The 22,494-nt window shown below is 37.9% G+C and overlaps 1 protein-coding gene across 1 annotated transcript in view; it reads right to left on the bottom strand.

Annotated features, from left to right (window-relative positions):
* Positions 1-140: 140 nt before the first annotated feature.
* The window catches only part of LOC139948757 (receptor-type tyrosine-protein phosphatase N2-like), a 182,431-nt gene continuing 160,077 nt past the window's right edge, over positions 141-22,494 (bottom strand). The window contains exons 17-21 of the mRNA XM_071947070.1: positions 21,708-21,896; positions 20,519-20,613; positions 10,712-10,765; positions 5,744-5,882; positions 141-4,259 (exon numbers count right to left, since the gene is read on the bottom strand). Coding sequence (XP_071803171.1) covers positions 4,188-4,259; positions 5,744-5,882; positions 10,712-10,765; positions 20,519-20,613; positions 21,708-21,896 — 549 coding nt within the window. The 3' untranslated portion in view covers positions 141-4,187. The remainder of the gene's footprint in view (positions 4,260-5,743; positions 5,883-10,711; positions 10,766-20,518; positions 20,614-21,707; positions 21,897-22,494) is intronic.

Here is a 22,494-nt window from a genome sequence, read left to right as displayed (position 1 = left end):
CCTAAAATATCACCTCCTCACTGCAAACTAGTGATGCAGTTCTGGAACTACATTTAGTTTCCACCACTGCATGCACGACCCAAAATATGTATGCACACCCCTGATACTACGAAATAAAATGAAACTAAAAGACAAGTTGCTCCATGCGTTAATCTAGACAGTGATGCCTAGTGCTTTATTTGGTTATTATTAATTCGTGACACGTGACCTTTGACACGAATGACGAAGTTGGACAAAATTACTAACAAACTTAAACTAAGCATAATGTAAAACCAGACGAAAAGCTCTCTAAAATAGCATTAATTTGTGGTCTTTTAAATTCACAAATAAATAGTACCATGTGACTTAAATAGGTTCTTATCGGCAAATTATCGACCAATCACGAAAGCCGTTACTCGTGAGAAAAGAACAGGAATGTTTGGACCAACGGAACGGTTCGTTTCCTGAGCAGTATCTCAATATCACTGACCAATGATGACGGCTGTTGCATGTGAGTTAATAAAATATGGAAAGCATCGACCAATCGAAGGCCGTTACTTATGAATAAACCAACAAAAACTTCTGACCAATTATAACATTATTAATCTAAACAAAACAAAAAAAAACAATTCCATCTGTTTGTCTTTAAAAACATAGGATAATTTTTGATAACAAATCGATTTCAAATGTCTAAAATAAATTTAGGTATAACATTGTTAACTTTGGTAAAATAATTAAGTTCTGGTTTAGTTCAGAGAGGGATATGAATTTGTTATGCCAATTTATTTACAAGTAAAAATTAAGCATATCGCCTATAGGAATACGTTTGTGGCTAAAACTTATAAATTAATACAACTGATTTGGAATATTCTTAAATTGAAAGATGTTTTGGTGTTAAGAATTTTTTCTTTTATGTCACATGATTTTTTTTTCTTCTTCAAATTGTTTAATCTGACGGCTTTGTTAATTAGCCTATATTAAACCTGCGCATATTTCAATATATAATTACATAATATTATTTTAGTATTTCCGAGTTGTTTTCTTTTTCAATTAAACATCAAAATTAATATATCAAGATTTATCTTTTATTTAAACTGAAACTTCAAGTCTGAATTGTTAAAATAAATGGAATATTCTGACATTTCATCCGAGTACTGAAATTGGAATGGTCATTTTAAAAGAGCAGTTGCCAAAATATACAAGATATCTCTTAAATAAATAGTTAAGTTACTTGATCATGTAAATCATCTTGCATTTCAAAAACCTTGTAGCACAGCTAAGATTTCAAAATTTGCAAAACAACAGGCCTGTTTGAAATTTGCTTAGCATAAATAGATCTTGTTTACAGAAACTGGTTACCCACCAAATTTCAGGGGATGAGTGTTACTCATAACTGGATCCCAGCTTAACGTTGCTAAGCTGATATATTATCCTGCTTAGCAGCTCTGAACAACTGTGACCACATCTTCCTTTAAATAATTGTGACATACAAAAATAACTTGCACGGTTAAATTTTCACGGTTAAATTTACACCAGGCATTGATCGCACTTCTGAAAAATATGAACGTACAAATTAGTCTTTTTGCAAATTTGACTTTTTCTTGAGCTTAATTTGAACTCAAGGTTTTATGTAACAATCAGAAGAAATTGAGTTCTTATTCATGATTAAGTGAGGTTTATTCAAAGTTTTCACCATGGAAATGCAAGATTTACGAGCAGTAAAAACTCTCTGCCCAGATCCTCCAAGATTTTGAGGACAAAACAAGATATTTCCGTCATCATATTATTTCACAATTTTACATACAACTTTAATTGCACGATAATTAAATATAGCCACACATACTAAGGACACATCCATCTACTAATTCATAACTCTACAGAATCATGATTCATTTTATACATGTCATAAATCTATGTATATTTTACACGTAGTATATATATATGTGATACTACTGCGATTTAACTGTCCCTTTTCCAACCACCATCATTTCATTAGTAACTTTACAACATTTTGTCATATTACAGTTTTAATTGCAATGATTTTGCTGAGGCAGTCTATTCATTAATCATTTACAAATTACATCTCGTTAAATAACTGCAGTTCCTTGGAACAGCGTCTATATCACAGAGCTGCTTAAGCACACAAAGTAACTAAGCACAAATATTGCTCTCGAGATCTAGGTTACCAGCCAAAATACCAATCAACATGTATGGTCTGTGACTGGTTTCCTGTGCTTAGCAGAAAGCTATTAAGCACAATTGACGGCTTAAGCAGCTCTATGAAATGAGACCCAAGTCTCAAAGAAATGTGGAATATATAAAGTGGGTTGGACAAAGTATATCTTGACGCCATTTTGATTTGGTTCCTTATGACCAAGGTTATGAAGTTAATCCTATTGACCCAATTCACCTGACGTCATCATCAGAATAATCTTGGATGCGCCATTTTGGTGGTCAATGTCATTGTGTGTTATTCAGAGAAGTGCACATTTTAGGCGATGCGGCGTTTACACTTAAAGCTATTGACCACCAACATGGTGAGCGTGCAAGAGGTCAATAAAGGAAATCAGTCCTGTACACCCCAAGCCACACTTTGAGTCTCATGTACTTGTGTGAAGGGAAGCCAACATGGCTACAGTAAAACAACCCATTTTAAGCATTAATGAATAACAACTAGCTCCAGTTTCCGAAGCTTTATTGTGAGTTGAAATTAAAGTAAAGAGATTGTGTTCAAATTTCAATACATGATATTCTTTTAATAAGCAATTTAACAAAAATAAATCTGATACGAAATTAGGTTGTGTTTAAGTTGGAGCTCAAATTTAACCTCAAAATCTTTCTTCGATTCCCAACTTAATTTTACTGCCAAAGTCACCTGAATTTGACGATTTCTACGACTATAAATAGTTGTCAATTTATTCTCTGCTTCCGTCCACTATAGGTGATGGTGAGCTGGAAGTACTGATAGTAACATATCGCTAATTAGAGTATGTGTAATAACTTGTAATATATGGTGCAACTTTCGGTCTGAGGACAGGATGGGGAGGGAGGGCAGGAAGGGCCAGTTTGCCCTCATCCATCATGACCTACTTTCATATCAGATCAGAAATTTGCTTAGCACAGAAACAACTTGCTTAGCAGAGAAAGGTTAACCCCTGCTTAGCATAGAAACAATCTTGCTTGGCAGAAACAGGTTACCAGCCAAAATACCATGTAATGTATACTGATTGTGATGGTTCCCTGCTAATATATTAATTAGCAGACATATTTGCTAAGCACCATTTTCTGCTAAGCAATTTTTGAAAATCAGGTCTTGGAGGAATGTTCTTTACCCTTGCCCCTCCCCCTCCCCCTCCCCCTCCAACCTCACCCCTTCCTTATATGTATTCTATACCATTGTGTCGTTTGAGTTTGATGAATCTCATACAGTGATTATTCTTAGATAGGGTCGAGCAGAACAATCTTGACATGACGTGAATTACCATAAACTAGAGGTCTTGGAATGTCTTAAGATATTTCCCAGTTGGAAAATCTCTGGGAGTTTAGGTTCACGTAATATTTCACTTCTTAATTAATAATCTAAGAAAAACAATGCGTATCTCTTTAGGAAAACTAAAATAAACTTTAAAATGTAAACGCTGTCCGCTCACTTTGTGTGCAGATGTTAAAATAAAAATGAGATATATGAGTTAGCATTGATGTGACTTTTTGTACATTCATGAACATTGTCATGATACCAACTTTTCAGCACATTGTTTGGTTTTTAACTGTCACCTTAACATATTGCACTTTGAGTCAGTTGAAATTGACAAAGGAAAATCCCCCAAATAATGGTCTTCTTTCTTTGAGAAAGTTTTACAAAAAGAACAATTGTGAACTTTAAATATTGAATACAGACCCCTTCTAATTGCCAAATTAACTAGTCATTATAACCTGAAAAGTTCAAATTAAACAACGGAATATACACAATGGCTTTCATAAAAGGGCAGTTTTACAATCTAAACAATTTTTGGTTGACTTATTGTTGATTTCTGGTTATACTCCCTTTGGAAGAATATTTGACAGTGGCATGATTTGTCTTGAGATGTCTTCCTTATAACATTTCTTTCTTTTCTTCCATTTACAAACGATGATTTTATCCCTCAAGATGATCTTATCTTTAACGGTGGTTGTAACTTTTCTTGGGAGACGGGATTTCAGAGCGGGGCTCACTGCGGTAGAGCTTTCAAGATTGCGTTGACTTCCTCCGCTAGGGCCGTCAGGGCAAACTCAAACTGCTCCTGTTGGGGACAAAGACAAAAAAAAGATGCTTACAATGCTAATTTTGAGTAGTCTGAAAAGACTCAGTAGTTAACGACTGAACGTTCGATCAGTAGGCTCTGATCGTCTTCAGGAGACAGTTTATTTAACGGATGTTATTTTTGCATCGGGATAAAGAAATAAATTTTGTTTACCCTTAAGCCGAGTAAACAGTGCTTACATCGGTGTAAGGGGAAAAACAAATTAAATCTAAGGTAGAAGTTTGTCCACAACTTCACAGTTATTTAAAGGATCAAAAACTAATTTTGGGTGAACAAAGTAACATGGACCTGAACCAATGACCTTAAGATTAACGTGCCTAACATTAGAGGTCTCCCTATCAAATCTAAATAAGTTAATTGTAACGAAAATCAAAACTATTTATTTGTGACATTACAGGCAATTTGTTCCAATCACTTAGAGAGCATTTTAAAAGATTTATTGTAACTATCAAAGCTGCAGTGTGTGGCTCATAAATTTGGCCTACAAAATACATTTCAAACACAACTGAATAAAGAGACTACATGTATGCTTATAACATTGTTAAATTTCCCTCCTAAAAAAAATTATTCAACCAAACTAAATGTCGACGACCAACAAATCAAGAACTAATAAGTACAAATTAATATATTCATTTAAAAGAGCTTTCATTTGACAATAAATCCTACGCAGTAATAAATAAACATATTGGAAAAAAACAAAAACTCTACAGATCATAGTCCATTAAAATCTTACTCGACTGTAAAATAAGTAAATGACTAAACCTTCCAGTCGTTGGGAAATTCCCATGAGGCAATCAAATATCCGTTCCTTTTAAAGCCATCTTATCTCTAACTTTAATTTCCTTTACAAAATGTCATTTCCATTTGGCGTGGGACGGATAAGACTTATACGATGGTGGGGAGGGGGGGGGGGGGGGTAAAGTTAGAATCACTTCAAGCCAACACCTGAGAACATCAAAGGGCCGTGATTGTCGATTTCAAACGGACAGTGAATTAATCAAGAGGGCATTCCTTCAACTCCGCTTCCTGTACAGAGTTCAGAGAATTCTTTGCACTTTCAGAGAGCTCTTTATAGACGATGTGACCTGTGACATCACATGTTTACAAAAAGAGCCACCAAGCCTGGACTTCCTGCAGGCACAATTTGTACACAGCTCAATGGAAGAAAACATAAAATCTTATATTTTATGGAGATTGCACTGTCTAATACTTATCAATTTTTGATATGATGAAAGGGGCACATCTCATAAATTGTCCAGCTTTTACTTTCACAACTCTTGGTTTTATGTGGAAACTATGACACAAAATGTACACTTTCCCATAGGACCTGTGTAGTATCTTGCCTGCCAGAATACTCAAAGAATGTACAAGGTCACACTGATTGTAAACAGAGTTCACATGGTCTATACATTTGCAAGATACATTCTTCAAGATACGACCTTATTGCTTTGATGTTATTGTACCTTCATTTTGACAGCTCCTGGTCGCTGGTCTCGTATGTGCTCTAGAGTGGCTGCAATGTCAATCTCCTTGGCCCCCTTTGTCATCCTAGTCAAGACCATATCAACCAAGATGTAGGTCCCAGTGCGACCTACTCCATCACTGCAGGAGAAACAAAGAAGACAAAACAGAAATTAATATCGGGGTCAGAGATGGAGTTCTCCTTGTTTAGATTCAGATTGATAAATTTTCTGAAATCGTTGCGGTACCAGCTGCTAAGGATTCAAACTGCCTCGGATTGGAAACTGCCTCTAGCCATCGGGCTAGTTCAGTGGTCTAGTGGTAAGACATCTGCTCTAGAAATGAGAAGGTAGTGGGCTTAAATCCTATCCAAGTGACTTGCCTGTGGCTATTTTTTCACAGAACTCTGGAAAGTAGTGGGCTTAAATCCCATCTCGGTGATTTGCGTGAGGCTATTTTTTTCACACAGTGCTTAATACACATCAGTGTAAGGGTAACAACAAGTTATATTCTTTATTCTTTATCCTGATGCAAAACTAACATCTATTAAAAAGTCTATGGTCTTTTTTAGCCCAGTTGAATGTGGACTGTTTGTGTGGCTGTTGCTGTTAGTTTTTTGTGGTTTGAAACATACATCCACCATTTCCCCAAACTTAGAATCAGGCCAACTTCATAATTTCCTCAAAGCAGCGTCAACTTTTTACTTTCACAGTTTGCTGCGTCATATACAAGAATACCAAGATCTGAAACAAGTCCCCCTCAAGGAGAACATTCCACTCTCTTGGCCTAGGAAGTTCCAACCCAAAGAGTGAATACTTCTTACCGCCCCCCCCCCTCCTCTATACATGAAGCCACATCCACAGAACCAAGATCTAAAACAAGTCCCCCTCATGGAGAACATTCCACTCTCTTGGCCTAGGAAGTTCCAACCCAAAGAGTGAATCCTCCTCCCCCTCCCCCTGCAGCCAAACCCTCAAGCCCAGCTAGAGAAAGTTCTAGCAGAATGCTGTGTCATCCACACAGCAAACCCTACATTATACATCAACGATCCCAGAATAAGTTTATCCGATCCCAAAATGAGTTTATCAGAGAGAACTGACTTCCCTTTGGCAAAATTAGAACAAAAGTTTCCTAAGATGGAGATGTGTCTTAAAGGATGTTGTCATATCTTACAACTAGAGTCCTGATAAAACAATTGTCTTGTGTGATTAATCATGGATGTACATTCTGACATGTGTATCTTGATTGTGTAAGTGGGGCTTAACCCTTAGTAGTATTATCGGTATTGTCTGTAAGTAAGTTGATTGATTGTTTGAAATGTACAACTGCAAACAAAAGGCTATGTTTGGGTTCATTCACAGCGTGATATCAAATGCTATAATCCTTTGAATGATATGGAAAGATTAGTCGGAGAGAAGGTCCATTGTTTTTTCGAGATGTATTCACTATAAAGCAGGAATTAAATGAAGGCCACAGAGTCAATGGCCCTGTTGCCCTAGTCTTGGTTCAAGACTCTCCTGGATTTGTCACAACAGGGCGCGCTATCACCCCCAACGCGCTATCAACCACGAACTGCAATCACTCGAGAACCGCTATCACAGGAGAGTCTTGGCACATTCGTTAAATCTCCCCCCCCCCCCCCCCCCCCAAAAAAAGGGACGGGCTCTGCGGGAAACCTACGCACGCGCATTATGTTTCCCCCCGATTTGGGGGGGAGATTTAACGAATGTGCCAAGACTCTCCTGTGATAGCGATTCGTGGTTGATAGCGCGTTGGGGGTGATAACGCGCTCTCTTGTTACAAATCCAGGAGAGTCTTGAACCAAGACTATGTTGCCCAGGTCTTGGCCTTGGTGCCCCTTCTAAAATGTTCTATGTTCTTTAAGATTGTCCAATTGAAGGGCCCTTTGCAAAATGAAAATGGCTATGCCCTCTCAGATAAAATTCATGGACCGATAAAAAACTCACACATTGGAGCTCTTCTCTGGAATAAACTGCCCGATTCTATCCAGAACATTGTTTCTCTGGAAACTTTCAAAACAGAACTGACGACACCGCTGTTTACACTTGTAAGCATACTGTGTCTAAGTATAACTTGATACTTTTTATGGTGGAAGTATAATCAGATTGAGGTTTGCAGTAGTAACATGGGTAAAACTCTTTTGAGTTAAAACCTTCAGAAGCCCAAAACGATGGCATTTTCATGGAGGGTGTGTTCATTGAAAGCTATTTGATGAGGGGGAGGGGACACCTTAAAAACCCTTATAACAACAATTAGCAAATCTCACCAGAGTTTTCTCTCCAACATTCAACCCCCACACGTAACAAAACTGCCACAAAACCGAAACCGCTCTCTCCATTTCGGGAGCTACGACAAAAAACTAAATCATTGTCGTTGTCGCTGCTAATTGGTCTAAATTTTTAACGACGGGGCTGACTGAATCACAACTTTCTGCAGCTCGGAAATGACTCATGTAATTATAAAGTTGAAAACCCAGCAGGTCTGATCCTGCTTTCTCAAACCCCTTTACTGGAACTCATTAGTGCGAGTTAACTGATATTAACAACAGGTGACGTTTTACAAATGAGGACGTTTATTTTCAAGCCGATGATCTTGAGAAAATCCTGCGGATGATTTGCAGCTTTTCTCGAGGGGCAACGAGTCCCAACTACATCCTGTTTTTGTAGAAATATAAAGTATTATTTTTACTAAGGCTTTAGGCTACCTTTAGACTCGCAAAATTTGATTAGCAATATGCTGCTTTGTTTTTTTCAATTGGGTTGTTATGAAAAGATATGATAGTAATGAGATTGAGTACGTGGGATTTGAGGCATTGCATGATGAAGTATCAATGTATTATTTGGTTTGCGGGGACACCATGTGTTCATCTACTTGCCAGGTAGATTATGCTCTATTGAGAACTTGTCTTGCTCTATATTCAGCAGAGTAGTTTTGAGGGGGAATTCAGGAGCCTTCTATACTCGGCCGGAGTAGATTTTCAAAATTTGGGAGTACAATCTCAATTACTATAAAATAAAGTGATACCTATATGCACAATATTTGCATATTTTTAATATAAATTATTCTTTATATTTTTATATTGTTGTTGTATATACATGGCCTGTCTGCGTCTGTTGATTTTATTCTTTAATCTTTGTGCATTGTGTATTGTGCTATTTTTGTATCTGCCTGTTGTAACTTTTGATGTTTGTGGTGCTTTTTAGAACTTGTACGTGCAACGCAATTTCATTAAAGTTTTCTTATGTCTTATGCCTATGTCTATGCAAACAAAGTAAATCAACTTTTAAAATTGATTTTCAGACTTTAAGATTCTCTATCTAAAGCCTGGTTCATACTTCCTGCGAATGCGAATGCGATACGAGTTTTGACATAACAAATTCACAACAAATAAATCGCAATAGTTGAAATGTGTTCAACTCTTGCGAAACATTCGCAGCAAAATCACAGCTGTGAGGTCAAAATTCGCTTTGCATTCTCAATTGATGGAATTAATAACCGGGCTTGAGACAGAAATTCTGAAATTTTGTGAGTTTCAATGTCTCCGACCCAAGACATTCACTTATTATAGCAGCATCTTGTAACAGGTGCAAATTATGTTCTACATCATTATCAGCACTGCCGTAAACATAACTAAATTAGACGGCTCGGAGCGGACGTATTAAACGCAACATCTAAACCCATCACAGCACCTTCAGAGCAGGTGCATAATTTTGTTTTCACTTCCGTCCTTATTTTCAGAGCCAGTCCAAGGTTTGTCTCAAGCCACATTCTCTTATATTCTGAAATCGTTTTTTAGTTTCACTTCTTTTTTAGGACCATTTGATTTCCACGTTTCGCTCAAACCTATCCGATAGCATTAAAGGAGCTATAGTCAAACATGACCCAATCAATTAGCTTTAGAATCAGGTGTCGAGTTTGGTGTTCACCTTCCTTTAAGGAATATATAGATAACAAAGGGTGTTTGAAACCAGCTGAAGTGGTGATGGGTGAATGGCAAAGGAAGACAAGAATAAGTGAATAAGAAGCCGTCCATAAACCAACCTTAGATTCAGTAATGATTCCAATATTTTTCCTTGTAAGAAATTTCCTTAAAACCACAGTTGAGTGAAAAACAAGGAAATTTGATCAACTTGACTGACCTTGTTCAACTCATCATTGTACAGAACATTTAGCTCATGCAATAAAACCTCCGTGTGAATGCCAACAAATCTGCAAATTGATAAACCTCCCTAGCACACAAACTCGCTAAGCAAGATTTAATTTTAATTTTGGTTTTACCCTTACGCCGATGTTTATAAGGACTGTATACTCAGAACTTTTCCAAGTTCTGTGAAGAAATCACAGGCATGTTATTCCGGAGGGATTCGAACTCACAACCTTGCAATTCTAGAGCACCGATATTGCCCGGTGGCTTCAATCTTGCTTAGCAGAACAAAAAACTGCCGGCTAAGTCACTGGTTAAAGTGTTTTGCTTGTGACTGGTTTCCAACCAATTAATGGTTGGCAGTGATTTATAATGAGCAGAATCCTGACATTTGGTCCAGGTCAATTTTAATGAAATAGGTCAGTTTAGAACCTTAACTTTGTTGGTCCTCTTGAAGTTCGTTTAAAACTCGTCACTCAAAATGAGTAGGATTAGAATGAAACCAAACAGGCCCAGAGTAAGCGATTGATATAAACTGCACTTGGTATGAATTTATTATTATTATTCCTCCCTATAAGAGTGCACCGTACTTCTCCCTCTCAGTTTTTCTGTGTTAGATTTAAGCAATTTTAAATAGTAATGTAATGTTTTACTCCAAATTTTTAACTATGTAACTGTTCATGTAATTCTGCTGCTGGCAGCGAATTGAATAGAATTTTAATAAACCATAAACCACCACCACCATTAATAAATTCATTTAGCTACATCTGTTTTAGCTGGTAGCCTTGCTACACTGGTAACCTACCTGCAGTGGACTACAATGGGACAGGATTTGCCACGGTAGGACTTGTTCACCTTCCTGTAGAGAAGAAGAAGAAGAAAACAAAACTTTAAAATTATCACAAGAAGTGTTCATGTAATGAGAAAAAAGGTTGAAAGAATTTCAAAATAATTAGGTTTTGGGTACTGATAATGATGATTGGCAACAACCAGGGATGGGAGTAAAAAAACAACGTCTGAAACAGGGATTCAGATCTAAGGAGGTACATGTACATTGAAAAGGTGAAAATTCCACCTTTTCGTAAACCCTGGAGTTATAGATTCCAAGGAGCTTTTGGGAACAGTATCCAAAGCACTAAAGAAGTAGAGCATGACTTATTTACACTGGATTTTGTTTTCCAGCCGGACTTTCAAAAGTCTGAATTCAGTTAAAAGTCTGAACCCTGCAACAGCATCAGCGACTGACAATCGTGAGAAAAAACCCTATATTTGTTAACCTTAACCTGCACTCTCTTTCACAAACAAGTTCAACAAAAAGATACCCTGAATGTAATTGGCCCGTTGCCAGACACTTTCATTTGTCGGTTTCCTCACTCGGTCCAAGACACTTAAGTTAAGAAGCTCTCTGCCGCTTAGACTCTGCCCTATAAGCTCAGAAAAAGTCAGACGACTTAGCGATTGATGAACAGGGTTAAACAATTGGTGTATGGTCCAAGACAAAACAACTAACAACCTCAAGAGTTACAAATTGAAAAGGCTCCTGCAGGTTCCAGAAAATCCTAAGTCAGTCCCTGGAGAAGTCTTAGAAATCATCGCCGCCTTCTGAAGCTAAGGTGCGACTTTTGAAGATGAAGGGATTAAGAGTGGGATTAGAAAAATAGTTACACCGCCGCTGAGACCACAAAGGTAAACATTTCATCGGAACGTTTGTTGTTTACACCAACTGTTTCTTGGTAAGTCCACACAGACTTTAATCTTAGGGTAAGACAATCATTGACTTTCAGGCTTGGACTTGGTGGGGACACTGATGGGTTGAGGGTAGATAATATGAGGGCAAAGCAGACAAACATTTGGTGCTTTAACGACAACAACCACGAACAAAGTTTAAGTACAACCAAATGTTCCCATAGAAACAGTAAGCTTCCCCCAGTTGTCCCGGATAACACGTCGTCGTGTTAAAAGCCGGTAGTCGCCTTTTTAATCTGCTAGCTTTACGTTAAACAATTGGTCACCACACTACAAAAGAAAAATCTGACACGAGATGGGTTCAGGAAGCTGCTCGATTGCCGACAGCCCGTTCTTATCAGCTCTGTCTCCACAATGCACCTGTACAAATCCTTTTGACAATTGAGAAGCTGTCAATCATCTGTTACTATGGCAATGCTTTGACAAGACACAATAAAGCTGACATGACCTCATGACCTTTGGGTCATCGCAAGGTGTCAAGCATTTTTAAACGCTCTGCAAAAGTGAATAATGACTTCCCAATTCAGTATCCAGACACATTTCAAGCTGAAACATTCCATGTCAAGCTTATTCTTTCCATGATATTTCCTTCCTCAAAGCCTCAAGTCCTCAAACCTCAAGTCTTCAAATCGACAGCGTTCACGCACCAGTTGTCAAACTTTCCAATCCCATTTAAGATCTTGGTTTCTAAGTTTAACCCCCTGATAATGACTCGATAAAAAAAAATGTCAGCGCTTCAACGTTTGAGAGGCACATGACAACTGCTATCCTGTGAAACTGAACATGAAATAGTCCAATGTGCTGTCAACATGTTTCCCTTCAGACATCACAGGAAGGAAAGACAAAATTATCAAATAATAAGAGCCCAATTAATGTGTCCTTCTCTACCCCCAACCTGGCTCCCCTACTATCACCTAAATTTGCCATTTTTGTGTGTGTCACTAGAGCAAATTTATATGGATAGTGGCCATCGCATTCAATAACCGCAATGTTATCTGCAATTGTTTTCACAAATACAGTAAGTTAACAGACTTTGTTTGTTGCTTACAGATCAGCTCTTAGCACAATTTTTATTTTCATAACCAGAGACTTTAAAGCAAATTTAAATGGATATTGCCCACCACATTCAGTAACCACAGTGGTATTTGCTGCTAATTTCATAAAGCCTGTAAGCAGATAATTTCTGCTTACAGATCAGGGCCATTTCCGTAAAGCCTGTAAGCACAAACAAATTGCTAAGTACAGGTCTGAAAATCTTGTTTAGCAAAAGCAGGTTACCAGCCAACATTCAAATTAGTTAATACTGTTGTGGCTGGTGGTCACTCATTTTTTGCTTAGCAAATAAATTTGTTAAGAAATATTTTGTGCTTAAGCAGCTCAACGAAACTTGGCCCGGCTCTTAGCACAGTTATTATTTCATAACCACTTCCTACCACAAGCAAAGCAACAAGGCGCACTACATTAACTTGAAAACAATTATTAAGAGCAAATAAGTGACAAAAAATGCATAATTCAATTGTGATTATACCAACTGTTAAACTCTCTTGATCGTTTGCTTACAAATATTTTTCCGCCAAAGTGCAAACACTTATTAACAGAGAAAAAAAAAGGTTTTACAGATATCTTGAGAAAAAGTAAGTCACTAGCATTACATCGACTTCTAGCAGTTATATATAGAAAGATTAAAATAAGTAAACACATTTGTAAAACTACTACCAATTTTTAATTTGAATTAATCCATAATAATTACACTGCCATTACACCAGTCACTGTTACTCCCTACACTGAAGATGACAAGCTATTCCTGCAATCGAGGTTACTCCCTGAGGTAGTCGCTGATGGCGTCTTAAGATCCGATAAGAAGCCATGTTTGTCCTCTCCAAGATATGCAAGAGAATTCAAAACACAGTCTCATTGGTTTCTTAGACAGAGGTTGACAAGACGACCTTCATTACTGATGATTTATACTAGCGGAGCTGCCGACATTTGCATCTTGCAATAAGGGAAATTTTACACAACAATCAGACAGATAATTAGAATTACACTAGTCCTGCCGGATGGTCACTAAAAACATACCCCTGTTTGGACCTTCATTATATTGCATAGAGGACATTATGACCGCACGATGTTTATTTGAAAAATTACATACTAGTTGTCTTTCAATGCACTGCCGTTGATTTCACAAAACTCTTCCTAACTTAAGACTAATCTTAGGACTTAGGATGAGTCCCAACCCTGCACTGTAGCATGCAGACCTTAAGATTAATCCTAAGTTAGGACGAGTTACTCGTCCTAACTCGAGATTAGACGAGTCCTAACTCTTTGTGAAATCGACGGCTGGACACATTTGGTAATTGTCGAAAACCAATATTCTCACTTAACGTTTCCCAATTCCCGACATATGCACAAATAACATATCTGTGAAAATTTGGGCTCAATTGGTCATCGAAGTTGCAAAATAATATAATGAAAGAAAAAACACCCTTGTTGCACAAATTTGTGTGCTTTCAGATGCCTGAGAAAGACTTCAGGCCTGAAGTCTTTCTCAGATTCAAATATTTTTATGAGAAATTACTTCTTTCTCAAAATCTACGTTACTTCAGCAGGAGTCAGTTCTCACAATGTTTTATACTATCAACAGCTCCAGAATGTTCAGTACCAAGTAAGGTTTTATGCTTTGACAATTACCAATGTGTCCAGTGCCTTTAAAGACCCAGCTGCTAGTCCCCTCATCCTTAATCCTAATCGATTTTGATTGGTCAGGAGATTAAACCAATCCCGAGTTCTCACCCGATCTTCGTCACCACCTTCAAACAATCACCCACTCTTTCACGTTCCGTCATCAAAACCAAGACTGACTTTGACAGAAAAGGAGATTTGATCGTTCTGATGTGATTATCGCTGCGGAACACTATTGTACTTTCAAACAGTCGATGGGAAAGAGGGGGGGGGGAGGGGGAGGGGTAATATCTTCATTGTCGACACCCCATGACCCCCAGACATGTCTGATATCAACTGAGACTATTAACGCAAAGTCATCTCCGATGGCCAGACGTTTCCTAGTCAAATACGGAAAACCATATAGCGAATTATTGAAGCATTAAATCAAGTTTCATTTAAAGGTAGGTTCATAGATTGTTTTATGTCAACGTAATACTGATTTATAGGCTATATTATCACTAGAGATATGTTAAAAGTCACCTGTGAAATTTCAGCTGAATAAAGTGTCTGCTTGTTGAGGAAACAGAAAAGTGACTGTCAAGGTATTTTCACCACGCTTGCTGAGGCAATCCACATTTAGCGGGTTGCCATCGGATACCAACCACAAACCCTGACCACAGAATTGACAAACGGACCCCACGGAAATCCCAATTTTCACCAGTTGCCTTCAGGCAATCTTTGGAGATTCACATTTTTTTCAACATACTTTTGTTGATTTCTAATCAACGCAGGCATTTCATTCAAAATCATTTCACAAGATGCTTACTCCTATTATCATCTTTATAATGACTAAGCTTTTGGATAGAAATTACACAATCTTTTTTTGGGGTTCATTTCTAAAGTATGACTCTACCTTTAAGAAGAGTTTTACACTTTTTACATTTCCAAACTGTCTGTCATCGCATCAAATACATTTAAAGAATTTTGATCTATTTTAAAACTTTTCAAGAGTGTTATAGAGCTAAGACCTAGGTACAGGGGTGCGTTTTGGCGGACGTATTCAATAACTGTTTCGGTCATTGGCTGGTGATTAACCAATGGCCAATTCAAGCCAAACCGCAGACCAGATACGAAATCAGTGATTAATTTTAGAACATCTCGGAATGCGTCTTAGAAACATTTAAGGTGATCATAATCATTAGCCTCCTTGATTATGTCAGAAAAATTAGACAGTCATTTGAAAATTATGAACTGCTGTGGTTGTATGATAGCTTTGCTGGAATGAGTGAGTTTAACAAAACGAGGTTTTTGTGAGGGTTAGTTTGTAAGAAACTAGGCTAGTATCACTCATGAGTGGTAAAAAGCTGTACATGGTGAGTTATGAGTGTTGAAGATGAGGGTTCAGCACACACCCAGTGAATTGTAGTTTGTAAGGAATTAGGCTTGTATTACTCATGAGTGGTAAAAAGCTGTACATGGTGAGTTATGAGTGTTGAAGATGAGGGCTCAGCACACACTCAGTGAGATCTAGTAGGTTAATTGTCAGATGATTAGGAATTCTCATTCATGTTAAAGAATGGTCGAAGAAAGAACTTGAGATGGCGAGTTTATCATCAAATTACAATTGCTAAACTTTGTTGATTGCTAAAAGTGAAGTGAGAAGCAAATGAATCACTCAAAAACACATTGCTGCACACTGTGAGTTGTATATATGATCAGAAGCCAGGATTAGTTTGTACTCGTGAGAAACTTTGATAGTGAGAAGTAAATACTCTAAAAAGTTAAACTCATTACTACTCACTTTGTGTTTAAATATGATTGGCACTCGGAAGAAACTCGGTTAGTGAGAATAAAGCACTCCAAATGACACACTGGTACACACTCTACACACTCAATCTCTAAACATGATTGGAAGATTATTTGTTACTTGTGAGAAACTCAGTTAGTGAGAAGTAAACACTCAAATTTACTCAGTTAAAAACCTCACTGCTACACACTCAATCTTAAAACATGATTAGCGAAACTATTTGTTACTTGTGAGAAACTCAGTTGGTGAGAAGTAGCCACTCTAAAGTGCCTCAATCAAAAACTCATGATCTATTGTCTCAAACAATGAGTCCAAATTGTTAGCTGTCAGGATTAGTTGTTACTCGTTAGAAGAAAGCTCAGTTGGTGAGTAGTAAGTGCTCATGGTGACTCAATCACTTTTGTGACTATGCAACTGCAAAAGGCAGGAGAGTTGCATAAGCACAAAAATGACTGAGACAAGAGCTGGTTAGTGCACATGAAGATGACGTGATGACGTTAGATGAGACAGTGGTTAAAAAAGAGATTCACTGTTTTGCGCCGGTGTTAGTGAGTTTTGGCAAATCTCAAGCTAGAATGTGTTAAACTCATTGATGAAATAATTAACTATGTTAACAAGATAATTTCTCTATACATTTTAAATGAACGAAGAAAATCTGTTATAAGGAAGGAAAGGGTAATAAAGTTATCTTAGATCTAAATTAGCTCTATAAAAAGCAGGCATTTAAACTGTTCAGGATTAAAATTACACAGATAATGTTTTAGGAATTAACACAACTGTTCATTTTTTATACTTTTTTTTTTAACATTATTTAAAACTCTCAGAGAAATGATTGAGAAACTGAAATGCGACTTTTCAATATTTATTGAGATCACCTGCAAGTTGTTGCCTACAATTTGCTGCTGGCCCTACGTACATGACTGATAACCAGACAACATGATGATACCACCTTAAGAACAAGCTTGAGGAAGCCCCTTTAAGCTCAGGCAAGAGAGTGTACCTTTAAAGTCTGCTGTTACCAGATCAATTATTCAGAAATTAAACCCGTTCCTGAATGACCTTCATTAATATTAAAAAACCATTATGGCAGTAATTAGGGCAAATATGCAGAATCAATGGACCCTACATGCTCATCAAAAAGAAGAAAGTACAACCGGGACCCAGTTGCATAGAGCTGCTTAATTAAGAATTTAAAGTTGCTCAGCACAATAAAATTATGCTTATCAAAATAAGGTTACCAGCCAAACTAGCATTTTACTTGCACAAAATGTAACTGATATCCTGCCTTGTTTTGCTCGCTCAGCAGAAATTTGTTCAACAATTTTTTACTTGAGTAGCTCTATGAAATTTAGCCCAGACCTTAGGTTAATAAAAGAGGAAACGTATTCTCTAAAGTAAAAAACTTTTGCTTTCACCAAAAAATGTTCTTGTTTGCTTGTTTAGATGACCTTCCCATCAAGGGAACTCTGCAAACTCCCACAAGGGGGATATAAACACCAAGCTAACAACCAATCTCTCTCCTACAAACATTGGTTTAACGTCTATGATTATGAATTGCATAAATCAAGAAATTGTGATTCAGTAACTAGACGACAACATTTATTCTAGTCATTGTGAAATTAATTACATAAAGCTATTTACCAGTAAGCAAATTGTTGTACTTATGGTAAAAAAAAATTGCTCATGAGCAAAATAAAAATTATTCATAAATGGATATTTTACAGTGTGTGTAAGCTAGCACGCCTCTTGCTTAGCTTGTGGTAAGTAGTAATTATGAAATAGAAAATGTGCAAAGAGCTGATTTGTAAGCAGAAAATATCTGCAAAAATAACGGGGCGTAAATTTTTTGTATCTATATCCGAGCTATTTTAAGGAAGCAAGCAAGATACAACGTTTTGACAACTTGAAGCTAGTAATATAAGTGCTATTTAAGAAAATACAAAGTTTTATTCACTAACACGAAGACACTAAAATACCTGGTGTGACAGTCATAATTTGATCTGATCGACAGTGACTTTTTCTTAACGGAAAAGTTGTATTTGACTACAAATTTACATCTTTGATGGTCATCCAAGGTTACAAGATGGACAAATCTGACAAATTAATAGTGATAAGTTACTCTGGAGGGGGAAAGGGGGGGGGGACACACCACTTTGACGTTCGTTGCTAGAAATGAAATCCGATAGAAGAAATATGAGTAATGACATAAGCGATAACAGATGAAGATCAACTTCGGTCAAAGCCATGGCGTTAGGGGTGGGGAGGGATTTGGTGGTTTGCGCTATCCATAGATTACGGACCGGAAAGCTTAAATAATCTTATATTGCCATAGGCCAGACAGTGGCCTTCTCTCTAGGGGTCAACTCAGGGCCATTAAAGCCTCAGGGGTCATTTTCATGCCCTCAGTCCTTAGTAATGACTAATGACCAAATCCAAAGCTATACTTAGATTCTATCAAATTATTCACCCTGTCCGGGTCTGTTATTAAGATATCCCATTGGAATAACAACAGCTGGTAACAGTTATCCCCTGGAATTACAACAGCCAGTTTTAAACGGTTTGGTTGTACATGAGTTCAAGGACTAGACTAATTTAATCCACCTCCATTACCTCCTCCCCCCCCCCCCACCCCTGCAGTCACAAGATTAAACAAAACTTAAACTGAGAAACTAGACGCAACTCACAGAGCTGCCAACATTTGCACCTTACAAATATTTTGTTCAACAACTCACGGAGATATTTAGAATTACATTCAATATGGAACAAGTTTCCATTACCCGGGCGGTCTTCAAATTTGTGTATAAGAACATGGCAAGATTGTTTTATTTTCAGGGAAGTTTCTGCAGAATCAGGGGGAGTTGGCAGTTCTGAATTCAATGTGACGATGAAACAAAAGACAAATGCTCATTTCAGCTACAAAAACTTTGATAATATTCATCCACTGAAAAACAATCAAATTCAAATCTGTTTCAAATTTTTCAAGAGAACCAAAAACTGGTTAAAAAAAAGATTTCCAGAATAAACAGGAATGTAAAATTGAACCCTGATCTGGGAAGTTTTGGGTTGGCCGCAAACACGCACTGTCATGCCTGGTTACCGGAAGGTTTTGACTCGATACTGACCAGCCGAAAACCTTTTAATGAGCGTTCCTAAGGACGTCTGGTCAATGGAAAATATCCGCTACCGATCTAAGATTGATTGAGGATGCCAATTCAAAGTCAGCAGATAAAGTGAAGGACTGGTTTTCAACAAATAAATTCATTCCTCTACCTCTCGGAAATAATAACTTTTTAAAACTTTCCCCATAATATAAACCGATAAGAGTACCAGTCGAATCATGCACAGATAGTGTATAGATTTAGCTGGTTGTCCTCCAGAGACCTTCTTTCCAAGACCGGATATTTTTGTGAAGGATGGTTTAAAGACTCCCCGCCCCAGGTAAATGCTAGGTCTCGGAGGAGGGATGAAGTACTCCCAATGGGACTAGCACCTTGACTTAATTAAAACCACCAGACCCTTATCCTGTCTTACTCAGGTCTGTGGTACGGCTACACACCTCACAAAGTGACCACTAGTGGCTGAGAGGAACCTGGCCACTGACCGCATTCGATAATGACACGGTAGTAATTCACAGGTCCATTGACACGGCAGACTAAAACCTAACATATCTTCCTTTTATCTCCAGGAAGGAACAAGCGCCCTGTTTGAGTTTGTCATCGGCGTTATGGGTGGTCCTTAACCTTTCTTGCATTACATGGCAAGAACTGAGGTCAAAGTTTGACTCGCAATGACCAAACAAGTATTGAAACTATTGATTAGTAAATACTTAACCAACGAGGTGGTCCAGTTGGCCTTCCACATCTAGGACCCCTGCTATTAAAATTGTTGCCTTTGATTAGCAATTACTAAACCAGTTTTGGCGAGTGGGTTGGTTATCTTTCCTCGACTTCAACTTAGGACTCCGGTTCGAATCCAGCTGGGGGCACTATATGTTGATTGGGTTTTCAGTTCCTACCTGACTGCGTGGGTTTTTCCTGGTATGGAATAATTCTCTGGGATTTTTCCACCCACATGAACAAATTTACACTTCTTTGTCTTCTTTCTGTTTGGGTTTCTTTGCTAGTACAGCAATTAAGTTCACTTTCTTGAGAGTCCTTGGCTTCGCAACCAGACTTACTTACCTGCCAACATTGAAACCTCAAAAATAGCAACACAAGTTTTACAAGTCCACAGACGCAAGAAGTCTTATCCAATAAGAAAATATGTAATTGTTGCAGGCATTTTTTGTGGCATGTAAACTCCAAATTCTGGACAATTCCAATTGAATCTGAACAGTTGGCAAGTATGGAAATAGAAATTGAAATGAATTACATGAAAATAGGATTAATTGATGATTACCTTCTGAACTCCAGGAGAGCTTTGGGAGATGGTGGGATTCCATTCTCAGGCCAGGTCAGGAAGTGGAATTGGGTTACCGTCCTCGTCTCCTGAGTCTGAAAAATCACAATCAAAAATTGTTTTTCATTCTTAATTATGAATCCCGAAAGAATAAACACATCACAGAGCTGTTTCAAATCATGCATCTTGCAATCAGGGAGATTTTGAACAAAACTCAGGGATAAAGTTTCCGCAATCAGGGAGATTTCCATCAAAGTTGTTCATCAGAAGACAGAAACTAGGTGAGGTTTGCAGTAGCACCATGTGTAAATCTCTTGAGAAGTGCTGGTTCTGAAAAGAACCGGTGGTTGATAGCTCCAACACTAACAATACTCAAAAGAGATTTACAAATTTAGCTACCGCAAACCTCGCCTAATAATACATCCACCATGCAACTTTTCAAATCCTACTTAAAACATTGACAGATTAGTTTATTTTCTGGGAACTTCTACAGAATCAGTAAAAGTTGACAGCTCGAATGTAACACACTTTACGTCTTGCAGTGAATCAAAAGGTTTTTTTCTCTAAAACCCCACTGCCCTTTAAAGAACAAGAGGCCTGTAACCTAATTGGGCATCCTGTGCGGTTACTAACCCCCGATACTAAAGACTAACATCACATAGCGTTCAAGTACAATCAAATCCTTTAAGTGTCTTCATAATCTTATAAGATCTGGATCCAATCCTTCCGTTTCACAATGATGCGTAACTCAATGTCCTGTTCGGGGAATACACAACAGGCGCTTATTGTCAAGAGTGTTGAGTTCTGCAACCGGGCAATATGCTGGGATCGGGGTCAACCCCTATCCTACCCCAACCCCACCCTGTAACATCAATAAAGGTTCAATCTTGATCAGTTCGGACAGTGGTGCTCCGCCTACCTCCTAAACAGGGAATCTACAACAGGCGCTTATTGTCATGAGTGTTGTGTTCTGCAACCTGGGGAAGTGTGTATCACCAATAACCCAATCGTTGACCGTTGGGCAATTTTGCCTGGTACCCAACAGCGTGTAATTTTTCATGCATAGGTAACCACAGTCTGGGTAACCATGGAGAATTAAATAGTGGTTGACAAATGATCGCTGATCAAACCTGCCCGAAGAAAGGTTGATTTTTAAAGGTTTTGGTTGTTGGCAAGTTTCTTGACGTACCTCTGTGTTCTTGAGATAGAAGCTCCTAACCAGGTAGTCATCGCACCAGACATGCTCCGAGACAAGGTGGACCTCGTAGAAGTGGTAGCGAGTACCGCCCTCTGTTGGCCAGTACAAGTTATGGACGGTGTCGGAATCCGTCATGGGTGTGAGGTTGACGATGACGACAACACCTTGCTCCCAAACCATCTGAGAAAGAAAAAATGCAAATAATTAGTCAAAGTGTAATTCAATCAAGGGCAATCAAACATGAGGTGAGAGAAAAATCAAATGGTCCTCAATGGGATTTGAGTCAAAGACCCCTGAAACTTCGGGCAGATGCTCTACCAACTGAACTATGAGGCACAGCAGTATAATCCATTAGGTTTTCCTTAAGAAACACATTATTCTCTCGGTGTTGCATGGATGCGCAACTGGACAAGAAACTTATTAAAATACTGGATTCAAACCTTTTTAGAAAGGGATAAGTCCCTTTCAGATCAATGAAGATACTTTTGAAACTATAGAGGGCAGCAGACACATAAGCTGAGATTCTGAAAGGGCAACAAACCGTTGGGTGCAAATTTCAGTATAATCAGCAAGTGGTTATATTATCTTATTTTGTTAACCACTCCACCGATATCACAAAGTTATGATTGGACTATATCCCTTTGTTGTCGTTTTAGGTCTAATTTGAAGACCCATCTTTTGAGTGAAATAACTACATGCATTTTGTAGTTCTTTCTGTATTTTCTGTAATAGACCGTATTGAATAACCCCTTTGCTGCTATGAAAGTCGCCATCTTGT

The sequence above is a fragment of the Asterias amurensis genome, chromosome 16 (genome assembly GCF_032118995.1).
Source record: "Asterias amurensis chromosome 16, ASM3211899v1".
Taxonomy (NCBI): Eukaryota; Metazoa; Echinodermata; class Asteroidea; order Forcipulatida; family Asteriidae; genus Asterias; species Asterias amurensis.
The sequence above is the reverse complement of the archived record's forward strand: the minus strand, read 5'-3'. Positions and strand labels throughout refer to the sequence as shown.